Raw genomic sequence first — 24,394 nt, 5'->3', positions numbered from 1 at the left:
AAGAATTTCTTTACTGCCCGAGCCCCCAAGGTCTGGAACAGTCTGCCAGCGGAGGTGGTTCAAGCTCCTACATTGAACACCTTCAAGAGTAGATTGGATGCTTATCTTGCTGGGATCCTATGACCCCAGCTGACTTCCTGCCCTTTGGTTGGGGGGCTGGACTCGATGATCTCTCGAGGTCCCTTCCAGCCCTGATGTCTATGAAATCTATGAAATTAGCTCCACAAGAACATGTTACTGTCTACATGTGCATCAGTATTATGATGCAGGAAACTACTTAACTCTGCTGTAAGCTAGTACTATCAGGGACAATACTATCTTATGGAGGAGCAATTAACTACAGTGAAATGCATATGTAGCTGCTGACCACGGGTGTAAATCGTGCCCAGTCAGCCCAGCCAGCTGTGGGTCAGACTCCTCCATGCACCTAGCCACAGACCTCTGTAGGCTTTGTTTCCCAGCCAGCCCCCCCGCTGCATGTTGCTGCCACCCAGAGCCTGGGGCTGACCCCCCCCCCCATGCCCTTTGCCAGCTGGGCCTGCTTCACCCCGGCTCAGATTGCTGCTCTCCCTGGTGCACGTGTAGATGTAGTGCCAGGGAGCAGTTTACTCTGACCCCAACTGCTTTGGAGTTTATTGCTTCGCTCACGTAGATGCACCCAGTGTTGCTTAAAGAGATTGGTCAGACAGACACGCATGCACACCATTCAGTACACTTGCCCTTCCACACAGCATTCATACCACAAACACACACCAGACACAGATACATGCCATCCATGTGCTGACACATGCGATCTATGGAATAGATATGCAAATCCACCAACATCTCCAGAAAATAGCGCATATTTGTCATCTTAAAAATAGCAGTGACTTGGGCATAGTACGCCGTGAAATGGGAGAACACAGGTGAGGGAAATCACTGTTGGTATCGCCTAGCTTTTTCCCAAAATTAAGCTTTTTTTCTTACTATATCTACATATACATCACAAGAGAAGATCATGGAGAGCTTCCGTATAATATTTATGATGGTCACTATGTAGCATCTATGATGGTTTACAAAGCATTTGGCCCTCTAGTAGGGATCTAAAAACAGCCATGAAGAACAACAGGTGCAATATCTACCGATAGAAGATAAGACACGATTCTCTGATGCAGTGGATTTTGGTTGAAATCGGCCAATGGAGAATTGTCTTAAAAGTATGGGTATCTCTGGTAATACTGAGCTCAGAAGGCGGGGGGCTCTTGCACCACTTGCTTATGCTTTTGTTGTAAAAGGTGCACAGTTAAGAAAAGGGGAAAGGGACTGGACTTTTCACTAAGTTGAAGGAGGTGACTACTACCTGCCATACAGCTAGTGTGGGGACTGACCTCACATGCAGCAGGCCTAACATTACAAGAGTGTACATGCTTAGCATGCAATGAACTCAGCAGTAGCTGACTATCTGGCACACAGGGCTTTCAATATCGACACCGATTCCTAGTAGAAGCCTGTTGCATAAAGGGCCGTTGGGGAACCCGAGGGAGATCTCTCATCTTACCTTGTCAATGAAAGAAGCAAACTTGTTGTTGAGGGTTTTGATCTGCTCCTTCTCCTGGAATTTCACTGTTTGCATGTTTGGGTCAATCTCCAGCTTAAGAGGTTGGAGCAGCTGCTCGTTCACAGTGACCGGTGCAATTGGTGGACAAGGCCCAGAGACTCCACCAAGTCTGTAGCCGAAGCCAGCATTGCCAAAGCCATGTCCCAGAGCATACCCATATCCATATCTCAGAGGTGGACATCTACCAGCAGCAATTCTGGGTTTGTAGGGTGCTGCCCCACTGAGGCTTTGGCTGCCAAAGTAACCTAGTCCTCTGTTGCCTATGCCACCAGCTCCCTGGCATGAGATGCTGTATGGCCTTATGTTCCTTGGTAAGACAGCAGAAGAAGAGCTAAAATTCTGGACATGGTAGGAACGGCAAGACATCCTGTCTGACGGAAGAGGCAACAGAAGCAGAGAAAGTTGCAGGTAGCAGAATGCAAGGTGCTGTCTCTTCTGATCTTGATGGAGCCTGTTCTTCCTTTTTATCGTTGTTGGACACCGGGGTTTAGTCATATGAAATAACCACAAAGCTTTTATGACATATATCAGCTTGTGCGACTTAGCATATATTATGCTTACTAGCAGAGAAAAGCGGCAGCTCAATTGCTCTATAAAGGGCTGACAAATGCTGTGAAGTCCATAGGGCCCCATTAATGTCTTGAGTAATCGGATCAGTGTCAGCAGAGTTATGTTGGGGGTGATTTGGCCCATTGTTTTCAGTCACTTGCATATAAAATGCCACCTTTCCATTTTTATAGGTTGGATTAGTGCTGAATGAAGGAAACCAACTGTTTTGAAGCAGACAACGCATTTGCAAGAAGAGTCACGTTTTGATTTCAGTGTGATGTCAGTGCAGCAACGCATGAGTTTCACTGCAAAGTCCATGTGGCCGGTGTGATACATTTTGAAGTATAGTAATCATAAATAAAAATGTATCGGGACCTAACGTCTCAAGTTTTGTGGACATGTTAACATCGAATGACCACATAAAAAATGTAGAGTGTGTTTTTTGGCCCACATTTTTAGCTAATGGATTTCCAGTTGGAGAGTTCACCAAGGATGGGAAAGCAGAAACATCTTCTGTATGCCATGCATCGCCATCTTTGGAAGCGTTTAAGAGAACGTAAGACAAACACTTGACTGGGATTTTTTATTTGATTTATATGCCGTCCTTCCCAACAAAAGTTTAGTCAGGGATGAACCTGCATTGAGCAAAGGTTTGGACTCAATGCGACTACCTGAGGGCCCTTCTAGCCCCACTTCTGTCTTATTCTGTGGAACCACCCTAGCCACCAGTTATTTGTGAACTTCTCTCTGTCGTGTTTGTTCAAAATTACAGACAATCCAGATATCAAACAGGAAAATCTTTGAGAAACAGCAGAACTGTGCCCCTTCCAGCTCGAGTCGTTATCACGGGTCTATGAACAATGATGTGTCCTACATAGGTGCTCGTTTTGGACGCTGAAGAGCTTGAAGTCAGACAGACGGCAAAGGCAATCCCTTGTCAGAGAAGGAATGTCAGAATGCAAAAAAAATTGAAACTTTCTGCTTAAGCTCTAGAGGAAGATGGGCTTTGGACAGGGCAGAAACACTCTCAGTCATGCCCTGCTGTGCATTAAAACAAGTTCCTTGCACGTGTCTGCTAATACTATGATGTTGCCTTTAAAATGTCTATGGTTGCTGACACTGGCTTGGCTCCGCTCAATTAGGAATCCCACAGGTATTAATTCTAGTAGAGGTGGCTGGGAAATAGGCTTTAAGTTCCCTGGAAAGTTTTGAATGTTTTGAAAAAAATTCCTCCTAAATTGAGAAGAAAATAATGAGAGAGAGAGAGAGAGAATGAAAGTCTGCAACGATTATGTTGTGGGAACATATTTTGGTGGTGCCAGCGTTTTGTTTTTTCAGAAATGAACACGCTTCCTGGCACAGGTGACTGGTACCTCCCGAGTCTGGGGGGGCACCAGATCGCCAATGGGGCGGGGGTCCCCCAGGAGTTGATCACTGACCAGTGGGCCAGGGCAGGGGGGATCCCCCAGCAGCCAATCACTGACCACGGGGGTCCCCCAGCAGCCAATGACCAAGCCAGTGGCAAAACCAGAAGTGCACTTCTGGCAGCACTTCCAGTTTCACGGCTGATGCTTCCCGGGGGTGTATTGGTGATCTCAGCGGGTGCACGTGCACCCGCGTGTACCCCCTATGTGTCACCAGTGCTTCCTGGGCTTTTATGTAAGGTATGTGAACAGTTTGATAGGTCTGGGTGCCCGAAGTGCAGCAGCCTACCAGGAGAGCTGCCAAAGCTTGCAGGCATATGCACATCATCTCCAGGCTGCGGCCAAGAGCACTACCATGAAACAATCCTGACCACTGGCTATCAGGAAAAGCTTTTTCACTGTTAGAACAGTGAGGCAGTGGAATAGCTGTCTAGGGATGTTGTGGACTCTCCTGTTGGAGGTGTTCAAGAGGAGGTTGGACCGGCACTGGTCAGGGATGACCTAGGTATAGCTATGCCTATGTTCTACTATGGGCATTTCCCATGCTTCTGGGTTTTGCTGATTGTTGCATGGGGCCAGGTGGGAAATTTTTCTCCTCCTGCTCCTACATGCGTCAGGGTTATTTTAGAAAGCCTTCCTCAGAAGCGTTGGGTACTGGCTACAGCCAAGCCTGGGATTTTGACTGGGCTGTGCCAACGCTGCTGCTGGGATTTACCCAAAGATTCTTGGCTAGGGGCTCTTGCCCCTCCACTCATGCTCAGACCGATCACTGTATTTGGGGTCAGGAAGGAATTTTCCCCCATGGCCATGTTGGTATGGACTGTGGGAGTGTTTCCCTTTCTCTGTGGTGGAGGGGCATGGCCGTCTTCCTGGGATCTCGTGCATGTATTTTTAACAACCTTGCAGCAGCAGGACATTGGCTGCCATGGTCCCTCTGCTTTACCTGTAGCAGATCAGGGCAGTGTGTCTTGTGTTGTGTTCAGGTTGGTTATGTCATTTTTCTAAGAGGCTACTCAATGGATTTGTATGGGATGGTCTGGGTAAGGATTATCCTGCCTCAGGCAGGGGTTGGACTAGATGACTGATGGAGGTCCCTGCCAGCCCTTCTCTGTGACTCTGCTTATGCCACTTCTCCAAAAGGAAGCAAAGTAACTGGCTAGGAGCAGTACTGAATGCTCAGCTCAAGCTCTGTTCTCAGGTCCTCTGTTTTGGACATGCTTTCTGGGTTAAAATAACCCAGACAGCAGTTCTGGCAGCTGCTGACACAATAAATAGAAAATCATCTTACTGTGTGCCTAAGAAAGTCAGCCCAATGCAATGCTTGAACAACTGACTGCTCGTGCTAGGTCTCTGGCTGTGATTGCCACTGATGGAGACGAATGAGTTCTAATTATACAATGCCCACGTTAAAAAAATGAAATCTGATGGTCAATGGAACTGATTCAAACTACATCAATTTTTTGGCCAATCTGACCAGCACTACAAATGAGAGAGACCTGGGGGTAATCATTGACCACGTATGAACATGAGCCAGCAGTGTGATGCTGCAGCCAGCAGGGCAAATAATACTCTGGTGTGCGTTGACTGATACATCTCTAGCTAAACCAAGGAAGCAATTCTTCTGCTCTACTTGGCATTGGTGAGACTGCAGATGGAGTACTGCCTCCAGTTCTGGGTGCTGCAGTTCAACAAGGACGTGGAAAAGCTCAAGAGGGTCCAGAGAAGAGCCAACCATATGATCAGAGACTTGCATGGCAAGCCATACAATGTAAGGCTGAGGGACCTGGGACTCTTCAGCCTGAAGAAGAGAGGGCTTAGAGGGGACTTGGTAGCAGCTTACTGCTACATCAGGGGTGTACATCAAGGGCTTGGGGAACACCTTTTCACCAGAGCACCCTTGGGGAAAACCAGGAGCAATGGTCATAAACTCCTGGAAGACAGCTTCAGGCTCAACATTAGGAAACAATTCTTCACAGCTAGGGTGTCCAGCCTGTGGAATAAGCAACCTGCAGAGGTGGTGCAATCGCCTACCCTGGAAATCTCAAGAGGAGACTGGACAGTCACCTTGTTGGGTCACCTGACCCCCGTTGTCTTTCCTGCCTGCTGCAGGCGGCTGGACCCAATGATCTTCCAAGGTCCCTTCCAGCTTCTTGCAAACTATGAATCTATTAAACATATTTCAGATCAGGTCAAAGAAACCAAGCATTCTGGTTTGGCCTGAGCCTATCCAGAACAAAGAGATTTCACTCTGGTTTTCACCAAACCGTCCCCCATGAGCCCCTGCCCCCTCCCCTTAAACAGCTGTGGTTTTTGGGACCTCTGTATTCCTGAATGGGAAGACTTTTTGGCTGCTCTGGTGCCATTTGGTTCAACCTCTGTCCGGCGATCCATAGAGGTTTACATACAAGATCCCTTGGACATATCATGGTCATGCATTTACAGCTGTCAGCGCTTTGGTATTGTCAAAGGCCCTCCCAAATCTGATGCCTGGGAGGCTACTGTGATGCAAACCCCATCATCTTCTCTAATGAGAAGATCACCACGGAAAGATATAGTTACCATCGCACCTGACCACCTCTGACACCCCAGTCCAAATGACCAAGTATCTACTTACAGCTGAGTCAGCTGGGGGCAGCCCTGGGGGGTGTTCATAGCAAGGTTTATGTTCATGCCTGTGCGGTTGTAGGTAGATGCCTCAGCCATGCTGCCACCGCCTTCAGGCTTGTACAGGGTCACTAGCTGATTTCCAGGGAAGTTACCTTTATACATGGTGTAAAGGGGCCTGAGTGCAGTGAGTAGCGGTTTAAGACTTCTTTCTTAAAATAACTGTCATGATAACGTCTATCCGCTGCATGTGCTGCCTCCGGTTTCACCCTCATGTCTCATGTCTCTACCCAGTTCCATTGTTCAACCTATCCATCGATTCCTCCTCCATCCATCTATCCATCCATGGATACCATGGTAGTATCGGTGTTTCTCATTCCCTGCTAATTACCATCTTTTCTTACTGACATTAGAAGATTAGCCATTTTTTCCCCCCAGAAGAATGGGGAATTTTCTCTGTCTTGTGAGATACCAACTGGAAAGAAATTACTTTTTTTTTAACACTTGGGCAGAGATGCACCTTGTTGTCTAATTAAAATGTCCACACTGGAAACCACCAGACTGATCTGCTCCATTAGTTTATTGGAAAGACAGAATACAAATAAAGGTACATGCAATTGATAGAACAGCAGGAGGAAATGATGAACTAGATCAAATCTGTACATTGGTGGCTTGCTCTTCTCCATAAACAATGCAGCGGCGGAGCCGGTGCACACAGTTGGGATGCCATGCATGGTAGAAACTGAAAAACCAGAGATTTCACATTTGCAGCTGTTCCCTGCCTGTTTGAGGAAAAGCTCTGAATAGTAAAGGGGGGGATTTTCTTTCTCCACTAAAGACACCTTGCCGGGGTCGTTTGACCCCAGTACTCTTTCCTGCCATGGCAGGGGGTCGGACTCGATGATCTGCTCAGGTCCCTTCTGACCTGACCAACTATGAAATGATGAAAGTATGATTTTTTAATTTTTTTTAACGCCATCACTGTTCACAAATGATTGGGTCTGTACTTACGATGCACTGACAATGTGCTTCCAGGTCAAAATGGCATTACAGAGCCGGGTTAACCAGGCCTACCTAACCCAGGAGGAAAAGGAGGAGGTGAGAAAAGCAGCTTTGTGAAACTACAGCACAGGTAAGTGAACAGAGCAACGGCCTCAGAACAGCAGAGGGGGAAGATGCTCCTGGCAAATAGCAATGCAGAAAATCCCCTAAGGGTCGAGTACTGATGACTGGTGTTTCCCTCATTAGGCAGGGCAGTGAGGACTTTCAGGTGCTTATGATCAGTATTTGGTTCTGTAGGAAGTGGTAGAGGATACAAATTTGACATTGGAGCTCCGTCCACTTCCAGCACTGTATCCGTCAGCAGGAACACAGGGTGCATGTGTATCTCCAGCGCCTGTAACGATGCTTTTTCCAGCACTAGTGCTGCACATGCCTCCGCTGCTAACTAGCCCACCGCTTCTGAATAAAGCTCTACTGCTAGAAGTGTATCCGCCTCCAAAGCAGGGGTTGGTATTGTGCACAATCCCCCCCTGGGATCTGCAGACAGCTGCAAAGGAAGCCAGAGGTTGTAAGTAAGTGAATGCATTTCATTGGCAAAGGTTAATCATGGGGGACTGCTGAGAAGGAGACTGTTTCTGGTACTTACAAATGTTCACAGGGCACACGCCTTCACCACCCAACCTGTGAGGATGGGAAAATGAAGAAAGCGTTAAAATGCAGCACGTAGGAAATAGGCTTATAATATGCATTGCATATATGTGGTCCCTACCTGAATCAGCTGCATCTTGACGACCTGTGATATTGCCAACACATTTGGGACTTGGAAGTACTGCAGTTTGACTGCCTGGTGTGCACGTGCATTGTTCATTTCTTATTTCCATACTCCCCCGTGCCTTACTCATGCAGGAAACCCAATTGGCAAAATGGCCCAAATCACCTGAGTGCATTAGGAGCTTGAACATCAACCATGGCACAGAAGCTCCTAACCCTCTTATGTGCTTAGAAAACATTTCCTCAATTGCTCTCAGTGGGGGGACTTGGAAGTCTAAGGACCATGCCTTAGGCTGAAGGATTCAGGCCTTAGCTGCGCTAGGTGTTTTAAACAAATTGTGGGCAGCGTTTATCAAGGTTGTGCCAAGCACCCACCTGTATTCTTCCCCCTCCAGCAGCTTGCGGTAGGTGGCGATCTCAATATCCAGCGCCAGCTTGACGTTCATCAGCTCCTGGTACTCCCGCAGCTGGCAAGCCATGTCTTGCTTGGCCTTTTGCAGGGCAGCCTCCAGGTCAGTCAGTTTGAACCTGGCATCTTTGAGGGCCATCTCGCCACGTTCCTCAGCTTCTGCTATGGCTGCTTCCAGTTTACCTCTCTTTGGAGAGAGGACATGCACATACTCAGCAAAATTTGCTCTTTCCTGAGAGCTTCTTTGTTTGGCTGCAATTTGCCTACTTTTGGATTCTGCTTGAACTGCTCAGGCGGAGATAGCCATCTTGGGACATCTCCAGAGCCACTTTGTGGTCAGCTGGATGGAGGACTCCTCCCTCACTGGCATTGCCATCAACTTACTCAACATACCAACTTACGGTATGGGGATTCCCTTGAATTCAACCTTGTGGACCAAAATCCATGATATAGATCTTTGCTGCGAGCTATTCTAGGTCTTGCTGTCTAAGACACCGAAGTGAAATATGGCCACTGGTTGAGATTTTCAAAGCTGATAAAGACCATTTAGAGACGCACTTCCATTTGTTGGATGGGTCATCCCTTGATTCTGCTAGTTTATGTCCTTATTTTAATTTGGTTGCATATTCAGGACCATAAAGAAATCAGAAATGGGAGAAGGCTTCATTTGGACAGCACATGCCTCCGCTGCTCGAGCCAAAGGAATAACTCTGTTAGAAGCAAGGCAGGTTTAGGTTGCATGTTAGGAAAACTTTCTCACAAGGAAGATGGTGAAGCACTGGAACAGGTTACCTAGAGAGGTAGTAAAGTCTCCATCCTTTAAGGTTTTTAAGGCCTGGCTTAATAAAGCCCTGGCTGGGATGATCAAGTTGGGGATGGTCCTGCTTTGAGCAGGGGGTTGGACTAGAGCTCTTGAGGTCCCTTCCACCCCTCATTTCCCATGATTTTCTGATTCTAAGATATAAATAATAGACTTTGATCTTCTTGTGGACCAGTTACTATCCAAGACCCTAGCAGTTCTTCAGAACAGTCAAGCAGCACTACATAATTTTCAGTGGAGGGGATTTTTATTGCCTTATTGTTGTGGGACAATGTTTAAATCATCACCAAATAAAGTGGAGCCTTCACAAAACAGCCTCTATGTTACAAGTGATTGATACCTTCAACAGCCTTTGCCAGTGGCTCACCCTTACCTGGACCTTTGCATTTTCAAGTTCTCCATTCAGTCTTTGAATCACCCGGCTCAGCTCCATTATCTCGTTCTTTGTGTTACGCAAATTGTCGCTGTGTTTCCCGGCAGTTTCTCTCAGGTCCTCGTACTTAGGGGAGACAGAATTCACCATTATAATGAATGTCAAAAGAATGAACAGACGCTCTCAAAAAATACCAAACAGCTACGGAAATTGTAACAAGCTCCCCTCAGCTCTGCAGCAGTATTTGGCTGCAGGATCTTGAGTGCAGATCTCTGCCACTAGAATTAGGAGCAACTCCTTCAGACAGTAGCCGCAGTAGGCCGCTCTCTTCTGTGTGGACCGTAAATGGGGATGCCACGCAGGTTGTGGAAACGTGGCAGGCAAGGCCATCAGATGAATCTGCGTTTCAGAAAGTTTGGTAAATCCAGACTGGAAATTTCAAATATTTGTGTAAATCCAGCCCCTTAGCCGATGCACATGGGTGTAGCTCTGATGAAGTGAAGCGTGCAGAGATGAGATTTTGGCCCCCTCTCTTGATCGTAGAGACTAAATCATAACAGAATTAGGGACTATAATGGCATAAAATGGATCTCGTGAGTGGAGAGCTGCCTCCCCATATTCTACTCCCTCTGTTAGGCCTGGAAGTGGAGTTGTTTCGCTGACGAGTTCACTGCTAGGGCCATACCTCTCACAAGCATCCACCCCTTTCCCTCTAGGTTCGCCTACCTTGCTGTAGTACCAGGACTCTGCATCAGCTCGGCTCCTGTTGGCGATGTCCTCGTATTGTGCTTTAACCTCTGCTATGATGTCATCCATGTCCAGGGCCCGGCTGTTGTCCATTTGCACAATAACGGAAGTGTCCGAAATGGAAGCTTGGAGCTGAGCAATTTCCTGCAGGAGACAGACCTCGTCAGGCAGTTGTCCTTGCTTCCTCTGACCAAAGGCAACGAGGTCCTTCATAGCTTTGGCTCTCACCCAGAAACAAGGAGAGGAATTGAATGGGTTTTAACATGAGGGTGCATGTAACGCAGTGTAAGTCGTACTTAACGTGGCCAAAGCCATGTCAAAAATGACACGATGCAAACCAGAATTGGGCTTTGTGGTTTCACCAAGAGTCGCACATGGAACTAGTCCGTTCAGCTGCAGTTAGGGGCTCCTGCCTCACCAGGCCAGGCCTTCAGCTGGTATAAATGGACACATCAAAGCAACACAGCTGTTTCCCATTCGCACCAAACTTGGGCTCTGGCTCTTACCCATCTTTCCAACTCTATATTCAATTCAGATGTCATTTTCAAAGGATACTATGAGAGTTTGCCATCAGACTCCCAACAAATTCGACCCACTACATCTCATAGAAGTTCATAGAATCATAAAAGAGTAGGGCTGGAAAGGACCTCTGGACGTCATGTCATCCAACCCCACATTGGAGGGAAGATCATCCTTATCCAAACCACCCCAGACAAGCCCTAGTTGTTTTCTTCTCCTCTTAAAAGATATCCCATGGACTGAAGGGAGTAGGAAAGGTCCTTACCGCCTCATACAAGCATCTCAGGAAGGTGATCTCTTCAATGAGGGACTCTACCTTGGCTTCCAATTCAGCCTTGTTCATGTAGGCACAATCCACATCCTAAAGCAGGCCAGTGAGGCAATGAGAGAATTTTCCAGGAAACATAATATATCTATTAATGCTGGAAGAAAATGTGGTTAATCATTCAGTCCCCTGAATCATCACTTGCCTAAGTTTATCATCATTTCATTATCTTCCCGTGTAATTTTCTTCCTTCCTTTCTGTCTTTCAGAGTTAAAAATCATTGTTCATAACTGTCTCATTGCTTGTAATAAACTGGCCTTGGTTTGGGTTATAAATGACCTGCCTATTACTCACCTTTTTAAGCATCACAAATTCATTCTCTGCACAGGCTCGCCGACTGGTTTCCTCTTCATATCTGATAGGGATATGAGAGAGGGTCACGTTATACTAAGTTTTCCATCTCGGAATAGATTATGGGATCTGTTGCCCCCCCACGGGTATGAAATAAAATAAAGTATCTGGCAGAGTTTCACACTTACTTTTTCTTGTAATCCTCCAGAATTTCCTGCGTGTTGTTCAGTTCTGTCTCCAGGTTAGCTCGGTCCCCCGCCAAAGCCTCCAGCTGCCGCCTCAGGTTACAGGTATACGCCTCGAACATGGGCTCGATGTTACTCTTGTAACGCTTCTGCTCCCGCAGAAACCTCCATTTGGTCTCCAGCACCTTGTTCTGCTGCTCCAGGAATCGGACCTGAATCCAAAAGAAACAGAGCTTGCTTGAGGCTTCTGAAAGGATCTAACGCACCAGGCGGGCTAAGAGCAAAGAATTACTGCTGACAATGCAAAGTGAACGGGAAATTGCATTTGCTGCATCTGACAGATGTTTGGCAAGGTGGAGATCATAGGAATCAAAAATATTTTGAATGCATCTTCTGACAGCCAGGCTGTTTAGAAAAACACAGAACCAGTTGGTATCACAGAGATTCATAGATTCATCGATTTAAGAGCATCTCAAGCCACTACTAAGCAAAATGTGTAAATGGGATGGTTACCGAACACCCCAAGCTCATAAACATCATCACAAATGGGCTTTGGGGCTGATGATGCAGCCAAGGCCCGTTCGCCCAGCAGATAAAAAGGGAATCGTTTCCATTCATAGAAGGGACCCCAAAGGATCATCGTGTCTGGCCCCCTGCCCCAGGCAAGAAAAGGACCAAGGTCAGACGACCCCAGCCAGGTACCTATCTAGCCCCCTCTTGAAGACCTCCAAGTCGGGTGATAGCACCACCTCTCTTGGCAGCCCGTTCCAGACTCTGGCCACCCTTTCTGTGAAAAATTTCTTCCTAATGTCTAACCCGAATCTACTCTCCACTAGTTTCCACCCATTATTCCTAGTTACTCCTAGGGGTCCCTGGTTAATAGCGCATCTCCAATTCTCTGTTGTCCTCCCTTGATAAACTTATAGGCTGCTACAAGGTCTCCCCTCGGACGTCTCTTGTGAAGAGATGCTTTGGGGTTGTCCCACGTACCTTTGAACAACTCAGGACCTAGACAGCTTGGCTCTCCTCTCATACCAGGGTCAATCAGAGATGACTTTACTGAATTAACAGGAGCATAAAAGCTGGTGCAAGCAAGGGAAGAATCAGACCCTCTATACAGAGTTCTAGCAACAATCCCATCCTATTCTCCCAGTACTCTGTCCTGCCATGGCAAGGGGTCGGACTAGATGATCTGCTCAGGTCCCTTCTGACCCTAGAAACTATGAAACTTGACCCTGGTTCTCAGTTGCGCTGTGGCCATCTTACATCACTCTTCTTTACACACGCCTTAAAGCCCTCTGACCTTGTTAGAGTCACGTAATGTGGCCCCAGTGAAAATCAGGCCTTATCCGAATCCTTAGGCTGAAATTTTGGACCGGAGCATTCCTGCCCATTTGAAAATCTCAGCTTTCATTTTTATGGAAAAAAAAAAAAAAAAAGCTCTCATCGGTGACCACTGTCATCTCACCTTGTCAATGAAAGATGCAAACTTGTTGTTGAGGGTCTTGATCTGCTCCTTCTCCTGGTATTTCACAGACTGAATATTAGGGTCAAACTCCAGCTTGAGAGGATGGAGCAGCTGTTCGTTGACGGTGACCGGTGCAATCGGTGGACAAGGACCAGAGAATCCACCAGCTCCGTACCCAAAGCCAGCAGAGCCATAGCCATATCCCAGACTATAGCCACATCCGTATCTAAGAGGAGGACAGCTCCCAACAGCCATTCTGGGCTTGCAGGCCGCCGTACCACCAAGGCTTCGGCTACCAAAGTATCCTAGCCCTCTGTAGCCCACACCACCGCCGTGGCAGGAGATGGTGCTAACTCTGTATCTCTTCACATTCCTTGGGATGCCAGCTGAGCAAGAGCTGAAACCCCGCATGCCACCGCCGCTGGAGCTAATGCGGTAGGATCGGCAAGACATGGCCGCTGGAGCGAAGGCAAAGGGAATGCTGGAAAGCTCGAGCAGAGAGCAAAAATGACCCGGGTGAGTCTCCCTCTAACACACGAATGGAAACGTTCCCCTTTTTATCTGCTAGGCAAATGGGCCTCGGCTGCATCATCAGCCCCAAAGCCCATTTGTGATGATGTTTATGAGCTTGGGGTGTTTGGTAACCATCCCACTGACACGTTTTGCTGAGTAGTGGCTTGAGATGCTCTTAAACGCGTGTCACGTTACATTGGAGGCCCATTTCATTGCCGGGAAAGTCAGCCCCATAAAAACTGCATTGGCAAGCCTCCTTTTTTTTATAGTTAAGGATTAAAGAGAAAAGCAAAGCTGGTTTTTTGATGTGTGTAGCATCATGCGAAGTAGCAAAGGGACAGTGGGCTCATTTTACATGTGGGCAAAGAACGTCGTTTGTGAAGCAGCTTGATTATGCCCAAGGTATTCGGTTGTGTTGTTTGACCCAGAGCTCTGTTACACCAATGGAGGTAAACTCCTAAACCTGGAGTTTACCTCCATATGTGGACCTGAGACTCCTTGTTTGCTCTGTCTTGTTACACAACACGGCCCATAGGACTGAAGATGGACCTATCCAAGCCCTAGACAATCCCTGACCATTGATGGTGAATCATGAACGAGTTGCAAGAAAGAAGCAAGCTGAACGTGAGAGGGACATTTGCCCATCAGATGTTCATTGGGAAACTGAGACCAAAATCTTCTACCCAAAATGTGATAGAAATGAACATGTTGCTGTGGTTTTTTCCCCCCAAATTAACATTGCATCCCCTTCTTAATAAAGTTGTCCTTTGTTTTATACTCAGTGCCTGTTAGGAAACTAACATTGCTGGGTGCGAACACCTCAGGAGTTTTTCTGAGCTTCTGGGTCGGAGCATGGGACAATGGCATTAATTAATTATAAGAGGGGCCTCTTATATTTGAACCACACCCTAAGAGCTGCCTGCAACTCTTGAAAGAAGGCTTACATTTTGGTGTGAGGTGAATCAAGCCTATAGATCCCTTTTTTATGGATTTTTTTTTTTAAAAAAGATCTTTAAAAGATCTTTGGCAAAGTAATTCTCGACTACTTCTTGTGCTTGGGATTGCTTGTGTTCAAGGGGAGGTGGATTTTAAAGCACCAGAGAACAAGAACATTTGGGAAAAGTTTCATAGGATTTTTTTTTTCTTTGATTTTTCTTTTCTTGTTGACTTGGACAGATTCTCAGCTGGGAAAAAAACCCCCCTGCAAATCCAACTTCACCCCAGTTGCACTGATTCGCACCAGCTGAGTATTTGGCTGCAGAAGTCAGAGACCTTTTATATCCATGCATGAGGAATAGAAGAGGGAACGGGCCACAATGGAAACAAGAGGATCTGGCAGGACCTGCGACCTGCAGCCATGCTCTACCACCCAGTATTTGGGATAGGATGGAAGATAAAGTCAAGGAGAATTGCTTTGCTATAACAGTTGTTCAGCTGTTTCTGGCTTGGTTGTGGGATGAGTAGCTGTCTCTTTCAACTGCATCTTGGGGACCTAAATGTGGACCCAGGACATAAACACTAAAACTGGGTTGAAAAACTTGTGATTTTCATTTTTTAACCTTTTTTTGGTTTTATTTATCATATATTGTAACAGAGAAATCCCAAACCGGAAGTTGTTTCAAAAGAAAAAGCATTGAGAAGTTGTGTTGAGAGAATGTCAAAATGGGACGTATTGTCAAGGAACATTTGTCCTCTGTTATTTCCCCCTCAACAGCATTTCATGGCAAAACAGTGTGAGGAAGGAAGGGTAGAGATACACCTGATAGACTAACCAAATCAGAGATGCAGAAACTTTCATGAGCAAGAGCTCACTTCATCAGGTGCCATCAGCAGAACTTATGCATATCATGGATAAGTGCATGATCTTCACAGCTATGACGTTATGGACCCTGCAGAGCTCCTCACTTTAGTCTTCTGGGTAGGAATGCATTTAATGAGCCCTGTGTAATTAACTATATTTTGGCCACTGCGGCCATGCCTGCAAACAAGCATTATTGTTAAGACTCAATGTACATGTACCATCTCGGTTTAAAAAATACAAACAGTTGCAGGGGCTGCGACTTAAAAACCTATCACCTGCAAAGAGCTGGAAACTCCCATGCAGTATTTGAATTGTAGTATGTGTTTAACTCTACCTCCCCTGCTTTTCCGTTTTTGCTATGGCAATCTAAGGGGCAAAGAATGATGACAATGGTTTAGGGCTGTTCTTATGAGACTGGCTGTATATAATTATATATGAGTGAGTATAAATGGCAAAATTAGAACCAAGGGATGGCATTGCACACAGGTAGGTTGACTGCAGTTTATTAAAAAGTCTCCGTGATATTAAGGTACTGCCGCACAAGCATAAAGGAACAGGGAATTGAGACAATGAGCATCCTGATGCATGAAAACACTGACTCCCCTTTTCTTTCTTCACATAGAAACACAAGGATTTTAAGGTCATTTACAGATGGTACAGATCTTAACTGTCTCCAGAACATAATATCCATCTAGTTTCTGCCTGTTTTTTTACTGGGCATGTAGAAAATATCGTTCTTGTGTCACCTCTCTTTTTTTTACGCTCTCAGAACTAACCGTGAATAACAGAGCGGCTTAAAGATGAGATTTGCATGACGTAGCCGTAAGGTGGGTTGGCCGTTATGCTCCACTGGGTGCAGATAGGAATTATAGGTACTTAATGAGCAAGGCATTCTGGTGGTAAAGCAATCTGTAGTGGACACACCAGTTTTCCATTGGGAAATGGATTCTATGTGGTACAGGAAAGAGGAACCGGAAAGAATGGGACTATGAAAGAAGAGGAAAGCAAGCTAAGAAATATATAAGCTGACTCTTATGTGGATGTAACGCACCCACTCTCCAAGCCCAGTGTAGGACTCCATCACCCACCCACCAGGAGGAGAGGGTTAGCTGGTTGCTTGACTAATATATATGAAATGCAAGGATGGAAACAGGATCGATGATTATTTAGAGCAGGGGAAAAATACAAAATAGCATGGAAAGGGCAAAATCCTACTGTGTTACCCTGGTGTAAACCTGCACCTGAAGTTACTCCGCAGTTGTACCGGAATAAATCAGAGCAGACGGTATTCCCAGGAAACCTCCTTGAAAATTGCTGGTTCCTATGACCCAAGTCCTGGAACCACTGAACTCATTAGGTGGAATGGCCAATTAGTATTCACACAAAATGGGCTTTAAGCACTTGATTTCCTTGGTGGGGTTTTACCCTTTGTGTGGCACTCTAAATGGAATGGAAAAAGGCATCTCCCACACGCCAATAAATATCAGTGGGTGTGAGAAGTGTCTTCTTTTAAAAGCAATAAAACAAATATAGCTCTTCTGAGACATTTCATAATACCCCCCCCCACGAGCTTCTGCCTTAGAGATGTGGTGGGTTGTGAAGCCACTAAGAGGCAGCGTCATATTCCTCCCTTTGGGCGAGGATGAATTTGGCTTTCATTGGGACTTCAGTTCCGGAAGCTCCTTTTGGTCATGGTTTTGGATACAATTTTCATGCTGGAGCTGCTCCCCGCTCCAGAGCTATATCCTCCGACCAGATCTCTCCCACTGCTGGTGCCAAAGCCACTTTCCCCGACACTAAGCCCGCTGCCAAGGCTGGCCCCTGTCCCCAGGCCGAGGGCGGTCCCAGAGCCGTAGCTGCCTCTGACGGATGAAGAGACCACGGCTGCAAAACAAGAAACAGCAGAGGTTTAGATAGTAAGGAAGCAGCCGCCTGCTTCAAGACCTGGCCTAGAGGGAAATAGTTCAGATGCTCTTGTCTTAGTCCTGTCCAGAGCGGAAAACCCATTTTACACTCTGTGTTTACCACCACATCTATTTGCAGCCTCGTATCTCAGTTGCATTGTGCCATCTCCACCTCCTTCTCTGTCCTGCGGAATAATTATTCTTCAATGGAGTGAGTATCAGGCAATTGAGAGTCACAATACTTACAGATGTTCACTGCACCAACACCCTCTCCAGCCAGCCTGTGATGGAAAGAAAAAAGGATGATATTATTATGAATGGTTGCTATGAGCAGTGACAAAGTTTGGCCCCCGTGACAATAGCACCATGTAATGTAGCATCTCGGCAAACGACCGGGGAAAGTTGGGTAGGCCCCGGAGAACTGTTGAAATGGAAAAAATAACTTCTGATATCTCTACTTTGTGATGTGCCCACCTGCCCTCCTCGCCCTCCAGCAGCTTCCGGTAGGTGGCGATCTCGATGTCCAGCGCCAGCTTGACGTTCATCAGCTCCTGGTACTCCCGCAGCTGGTGGGCCATGTCCTGCTTGGCCTTCTGCAGGGCATCTTCCAACTCAGCCAGTTTGACCTGGGCATCTTTAAGAGCCAGCTCTCCACGCTGCTCAGCATCAGCAATGGCTGTCTGCAGACTGGCACACTGTGGACAGGAGAATGTGCACTTGTGAATCCCAGATCGAGCATGGCAGGATTTGCAAACTCTCTGTTTCCATAGGACCTGTCAAGTATGGCAAACAGTGCCTGTGTGGAGGCTGCAGCGTTGGGGTTCACATCCTTGGGCTCTTTTGTGTATCTCCTAGCTTGATATGAAACAGTCTTGAAGACACTGGTCCTGAGGTGTGCCAGATGTCCACTGACTCATTCTCCTGGGCTAGCAGGAGAGGATTTAACAAGCTTCAAGTAAACTAGACCAGCCATAGTGATGCTGTAACTTAGTCTTATAGAACTATAGAATTAGTGAGTTATTGAAAATTAGGATTGAAAGGGACCTCAGGAGGTCATTTAGTCCAACCTCCTACTCAAAGCAGAATCAACCCGGACTAAATCATTCCCAACAAAATTTTGTCGAGCTGGGTCTTGAAAACCTCCAAGGAGGTTTTACCTCTCTGGGTAACCTGTTTCAGTGTTTTACTACCTTCCTAGTGAGAAAATTCTTCCTAATATGCAACCTAAGCTTCCCTTGATGCAACTGGAGCCCGTTGCTCCTTGTTCTGGCATCTGCTCCCACTGAGAACAGTCCAGCTCCGTCCTCTTTGTAACCCCCTTGCAGAGAGTTGAAGACTAGTATTCAATCCCCACTTGGTTTTCTCTTCTCCAGACTAAATATGCCCAGTTCCCTCAGCCTCTGCTCATCAGTCATGTCCCTCAGCTCCCTCACCAATTTTGTTGCCCTCCCGTGGACTCTCTGCAATTTATCCACCTCCTTGCTATAGTGGGAGGCTGAAAACTAGACACAGGACTCCAGATCTGACCTCCCCAGTGCTGAATAGAGGGGAAGAATCATTTCCCTTGAGTTGCTGACAACACACCTACCAATCCAGCCCAGGATGGCGTTAGCCTTCTTGGCAACAAGGGTGCACCGCTGGCTCATATTCAGCTAATTGTCCACTGTCACCCCCAGGTCCTTTTCTGTAGAGCTGCTGCCCAACTGGTCAGCCCCCAGCCTGCACTGGTGAATGGGATTGCTCCATCCCAAGTCTTTGCAAAGTCCTTGTAAGACTTTGCACTTCTCCTTATTGAACCTCATGAGATTTCTTTTGGCCCAATCCTACAATTCGTCGAGGTCTCTCTGAATCCTAGCCCTACCCTCCAGCATATCCACTACTCCCCCCAGCTTGGTGCCGTCTGCAGACTTGCTGACGGTGCACTCTGTACCATCTTCCAGGTTGTTGATGAAGACATTGAACAAAGCCGGCCCCAGGTTCAACCCCTGGTGCGCCAACTAGACATCGAGCCATTGATTACTACCCTCTGAGCCCAATGCTCCAGCCAGTTTTCTATCCAGCTTACAGTTTTATATGCTTCCCCCTCTGGGGGCTATTATAGTCTTGGGGAAAGACTGTGTAGAACATCTTTCACCAATACAACTTCCACCCCTGACATTTCCATTTTGCTGAACAGGCATGGAGGTGGTATGGAACTGCCAGGTCAAGGGTTTCTGGAGGATGTGTGCATGCAACCACTCTGACCCCTGAAAGCCAATGCCTCTTTTGCACCATCTGTCCTCTTCTCTCAGAACATCAGGCCTCAGGCCCCCTGGGAGGCACCTTGTCCAGTACCTGTTTCTTAACGCTGTCAATCTCAGAGTGAAGCCTATGGATCATGCGGTTTATCTCGGTGATCTCAACCTTGGTGTTGCGCAGGTCGTCCCCATGCCTGTTGGCCGTGAGTTGTAGCTCTTCATACTGAGATAGAGACAGGAGAGGGAGACACAGGTGTGTGAAACCATTAGACTTTGCTGGGAGCCTGAGATAGGTGGCAACAGGTCCTTGTAAACTGCTGTAACCTTGTTCTACCTCTTTCTGTGCTGACAGTTCAAGTAAAAACATGGGGTCCAATGCTCATCTGCCATCAGCTGGGGGGACTCCTTTGACCACAGCAGCAGTATACACTAGCTGAGAATGGGATCCAAATTGTTGAGGGGAAAACCAGGCTCTATGTTTTCAAAGTCTAACTGGGGAGGGTAAGTCATAATGTATGCTATGGTTTAAAACAACTTCTTTCCACACTCTTATAGGTTAGTAGCAGCCCACTGGGTGATGAATAGCTTGAGCCAGAAAATGGTTTTTCCAACCTTTCCAAAAATATGAAGATTTCAGTCCCCTCCCTTCTGGCTCCCTACCCGTGTCCATCAAAACAAGAAAAAAGTCAAAAGTTTTGAAATTTATTATGGAATGAAATTCTGAAATAAAAAAAAATATTGGCCCAGGTCAGGTGAAAAGCTTTGCTTCAGTAAATTGTAAATGTTTCATTAGGTTTATTTTGCAGGACATCAGCATGGAATGTCTATAAATTTGTCAAATTCTTTTTTTCTCGATCTGAATTGAAATCATTTTGTCAAAACAGCAATTTTTTTTTGACAGCAAACTATGGACCAGAATTTTCTGACTAGCTTCAGTAAAAAATGCCACTCTCTGAACCCTCATAACTCGACAGCTTGCCACCTTGCTCTGGTACCAGGACTCTGCCTCTGCCCGGCTCCTGTTGGCGATGTCTTCGTACTGAGCTTTGACCTCTGCAATGATGCCGTCCAGGTCCAGGTTACGGTTGTTGTCCATGGACAGGACAACGGAGGTTTCAGAGATTTGTGACTGCATTTGAGCTAATTCCTGTTAATTGGAAAAAAATCAGAGTCAGGGGCAGGGTTTCCATTTTCCCACCTTTTTCTTGGGTTGCATCTTCTTCACAGAAGCTTGGCACATGGGGTGGAAAATGGGCATTATGCTTGGCTGGGAATATTTAAAGGGTCCTTACTGCTTCATAGAGGGCTCTCAAGAAGTTGATCTCATCAGTCAGAGCATCCACTTTGGCTCCCAGCTCTACTTTGTTCATGTAGGCAGCATCCACATCCTAAAAAGAAGGCAATAACCACTGTATTACAAACCACTTCCCATCTGTGTTCCAGCGGATGCGTCCTTCCATGTTTAACCAACACTTCTGGGAACAGCCAGAATTGATACCTCATGGAGATTTGAAAGAGAGTTGGTTGGGATATGGTTATTCCCTACCCCTGCTGAGAACTTACAGGTGTTGCCAAAATGGAGGGCTTTTTCCCAGAAGAAAAGGGTTGATGAAATCTCATTTTTTATAACAGTGATAATGGTAATAACTACCTTTTTGTCAAAATATTGTTGACCGGTTCTAGTGGGGACTTACAGCCACTGCTCTGGCATGGATACACTGCTGCTTTTGTGCAGCATATGAGATGCTTGTGTAGTATTTTGCTCTCTTGGACCACTGGATACAAAAATGGTGAAGGAGTAAAAGTGCTTTTGTCTCTGAAAATCCCATGTTCCTTTTTATTCTTTTTTTTAAAGCTAGTGTCACTCACCTTCTTCAGCACCACAAACTCATTCTCCGCAGCTGTGTGCTTGTGGATCTCATCTTCATACCTGTTGGGAAGACAGGGAGATGCGTGTCCTATTATGGCTTGTATAAGTATAACTGGATGCCATCCATCACATGCATTCAGAGAGCCTCTGCCACAAGCTGGCTGTTATGTTTCCCAAGCTGTTATTTTTTTACCCATATATTTATTGTGTCTACCAATAACATGGACCGAAGCCATTCTGATCCATTATCTTCCAGGTGGCCAAAAGCCTCCATAGATATCAGACAACTGCCGGACCAGCTCTCCAATGATGCACAGCTACTGTTTTTACCATGCCAGGCATATATGACCAGCCTAGTTGGAAAGAGACTGCCCTGGAGCCAGACAACAGAAGAAATCCACCCAGAGGACCTGTAAACCTTCATTAAAGCATATTTTATCCTCCTATAATTTTTTTCATCCTATATGAATAGAAGCCTTGTGATATCTCAGGCTGGAAGGATTGGCTGGGGCATGATATGAGCTCAGCAGAGACACACCTAGCTTAGTCAAGAGAGGCTGAATTGTGCTCTGCAACATCCCATCCCATTGACTTCAGTGGAGCTGCAGAGGTGAGGGGCATGAGGGAAGGCGGCAAAGTTTGGCCTGGCACACAAGGAAGCCAGAGTCTGAGTTCATGGCTTGGCTTGCTTGCTTAATAGCGCGTAGCAACATCAGTTAGTTCTCTGGGGAGTAAATGGGCTGACTCTAACCATGGCCTGCAGCCCAGCCCAAATTAAAAGGGGGAGATGAAAGGCTAAAATTCAAAGAAAGATTGTATACAACTCATAAAACAAGCCAGACAAGCTTGGCTCTTCCCAAGAGGAAAGACTGGAGAGTACTCCCCTTGATACAGGATGCATGCCCCTGAACGCATTGCCTGCAGTGAAATCCATAGTCAGACGTCAACGGGGCATGGCACAATTTCCAGTTCTACCACCATTGTGTTTTGTCACTGTGGTCAAGTCACTTAACCAAAGTTTCCCCAGGCATAAAGGGAGATAACCCCTCCCTTTCCAGAAGGTCATTTGATGTCCTCTGATGGAACCTGGTGTTAATAATCATAATGAAGTTGCAAGTTTTAACCAGAGACCTCAAGGCACGTCACAAAAGGCTGACCAGCACTATAACCTCCATTCTGCAGGGGATAACTTGGGGACACTAGTCACATATCGGGTTGAGGAGCAAAGCTAGGAATGGAATTCAGGTCTCCTGACTCCTAGCCTGTGGTACCACAGAGACCTGAGCAGGGCCTACAATAAATCATTATAATTAGAAACCAGCTAAAATGTACACTCACTAATACATCCTTTGAGCTCAGAAAAGAGCTGTTAACAAAAATATTTCGGCTGTGTCCCTCTCCAGGTCTTTGGTGGATAACACGTCCCACCAACACAGAAACAGCCACTGAGTACTAGGGCTGTGTGAGGCTTCGGACTGTGCTTCGGATCCAGAGAAGCTTTAGACGCTTTGGCGTCCAAAGCAGCATGTCTGGATTGAAGCGCTGGCTTTGTTAAATTTTCCGAAGTGCTTCGGAAAAGCTTCAGAGCTGCTTTGGAGATCCGGCCGTGGGGTATAATGGGGAATCAATGAAATATCTATAACTTGGTTGTTTTATGTCCGATTTGGATGAAATTTGGAGGGGTGGTAGCTTCTACTGGGAGCACAAAGCCTGCCAAGTTTCAGGAAGATCAGCATAGGGGCGTGGGGGGAACTGCACCTCAAGCTGCAGACAAGCAAAACTCGTGACATGGGTGACACTGTGTGAGTTAAGGTGCAGCGGGGTGAAAGCTGCAGGGATGGTGGCCCCTGCTGTGGCCACAGAGCCTGCCAGCTGTTGAGGAGATCAGTGCAGGGGGCTTCTGGAGCCCTGCACCTCGGGCTGCTGACAAGCGAAACTTGTGACATGGGTGCTTGTGCAACTGTGTCTGTCTTGCGGGGCAAGGGAGGGGGTAGGAACTACTGCAGGCCTGGCTGCTAAGCTACGGTGTTACCAGTTACCAATGAATCATGATTCACTCAGGGACCAGCTCAATACACAGTTGCTAGCTAATTTAACCAGTTAATTAGCAACAATTAACACCTACAAAACCACCGGCTAAGGAGAAGAAATAATCAATACAGACAATCCACTGCCCCAAGACAGACACAGTTGCAAAGCACCCATGTCTGCAGCCTGTCAGCAGTTTTGCCTGTCAACAGCTAGAGGTGCAGGGCCCCAGAAGGTAGAAGCCTTGCATCAATCTCCTCGACAGCTGGCAGGCTTAGTGGCTGCAGCAGGGGCCACCATCCCTGCAGCTTTCACCCTGCTGCGCCTTAACACACACAGTGTCACCCATGTCACGAGTTTTGCTTGTCCACAGCTTGAGGTGCAGCTTCCTCCAAACCCCTGCACCAATCTCCTTGAAACTTGGCAGGATTCATGCTCTCAAAAGTGGCCACCATACCTGAAAGTGTCATCCAAATCAGACAAAAAAACCCAAAGTTATAGATATTTCATTGATTCCCCATTATACCCCATGGCTGGATCTCCGAGGTGGCTCCAAAGCTTCGGAGCCGCTTTGGCCAGATCGAAGCGGGAACCCAGTCCAGAGCTCCAGATCAGATCCCTGGCATCTGCAATGGGCCAGCTTCAGGGATGATGCTCAAGGTCAACCAGCACAGTTTCATTAGGGGCAGGTCATGTCAGACCAACCTGATTGCCTTTTATGATCAGGTAACAAAAGCACTGGATGCAGGTGTCACCATGGACGTAGTCTTTCTGGACTTCAGCAAGGCCTTTGACACTGCCTACACAGTCAGATGGATTGCAGATTGGCTCAAGGGTTGTACTCAGAGGGTGGTGGTGGATGGGTCATATTCGACCTGGGGAGAAGTGGGCAGCAGAGTCCCCCGGGGCTCGGTCCTTGGGCCCGCGCTGTTCAATTTCTTTATCAGCAACTTGTTT

General features: G+C 46.8%; 3 protein-coding genes across 3 annotated transcripts in view; all 3 read right to left on the bottom strand.

The window, feature by feature from the left end:
• The window catches only part of LOC109324410 (keratin, type II cytoskeletal cochleal-like), a 9,340-nt gene extending 7,377 nt beyond the window's left edge, over window positions 1-1,963 (bottom strand). Inside the window, exon 1 of the mRNA XM_019556406.1 lies at window positions 1,538-1,963. Coding sequence (XP_019411951.1) covers window positions 1,538-1,963 — 426 coding nt within the window. The remainder of the gene's footprint in view (window positions 1-1,537) is intronic.
• A 5,478-nt stretch (window positions 1,964-7,441) lies between these two features.
• On the bottom strand, window positions 7,442-13,537 carry LOC109324441 (keratin, type II cytoskeletal cochleal-like). The gene is made up of 9 exons (XM_019556440.1): window positions 13,085-13,537; window positions 11,620-11,828; window positions 11,435-11,495; window positions 11,081-11,176; window positions 10,276-10,440; window positions 9,550-9,675; window positions 8,323-8,543; window positions 7,823-7,857; window positions 7,442-7,723 (listed from the first exon to the last, which is right to left on the bottom strand). Exons 1-9 carry the CDS (start codon window positions 13,535-13,537, stop codon window positions 7,455-7,457), a joined length of 1,635 nt encoding a protein of 544 aa, XP_019411985.1. The 3' UTR covers window positions 7,442-7,454.
• A 2,383-nt stretch (window positions 13,538-15,920) lies between these two features.
• The window catches only part of LOC109324409 (keratin, type II cytoskeletal 5-like), a 102,887-nt gene continuing 94,413 nt past the window's right edge, over window positions 15,921-24,394 (bottom strand). Inside the window, exons 2-8 of the mRNA XM_019556404.1 lie at window positions 21,409-21,521; window positions 20,832-20,927; window positions 20,522-20,686; window positions 19,637-19,762; window positions 17,777-17,997; window positions 17,549-17,583; window positions 15,921-17,282 (exon numbers count right to left, since the gene is read on the bottom strand). Of these exons, the coding sequence (XP_019411949.1) occupies window positions 17,065-17,282; window positions 17,549-17,583; window positions 17,777-17,997; window positions 19,637-19,762; window positions 20,522-20,686; window positions 20,832-20,927; window positions 21,409-21,521 (974 nt within the window). The 3' untranslated portion in view covers window positions 15,921-17,064. The remainder of the gene's footprint in view (window positions 17,283-17,548; window positions 17,584-17,776; window positions 17,998-19,636; window positions 19,763-20,521; window positions 20,687-20,831; window positions 20,928-21,408; window positions 21,522-24,394) is intronic.

The sequence above is a fragment of the Crocodylus porosus genome, unplaced genomic scaffold (assembly GCF_001723895.1).
Source record: "Crocodylus porosus isolate Cpor-Errol unplaced genomic scaffold, CroPor_comp1, whole genome shotgun sequence".
In the NCBI taxonomy this organism is placed as follows: Eukaryota; Metazoa; Chordata; order Crocodylia; family Crocodylidae; genus Crocodylus; species Crocodylus porosus.
This window is presented reverse-complemented; position numbering and strand designations above follow the sequence as displayed.

Coding starts and splice junctions, on each gene's coding strand:
- LOC109324441 (XM_019556440.1), bottom strand. CDS start 13,537: ATGTCTTGCCGATCCTACCGCATTAGCTCCAGCGGCGGTGGCATGCGG. Junction 11,177..11,434: donor AATTTGTGATGCTTAAAAAG/GTGAGTAATAGG, acceptor GGCCTGCTTTAG/GATGTGGATTGTGCCTACAT. Junction 7,724..7,822: donor CGTGTGCCCTGTGAACATTT/GTAAGTACCAGA, acceptor CTTCCTTTGCAG/CTGTCTGCAGATCCCAGGGG.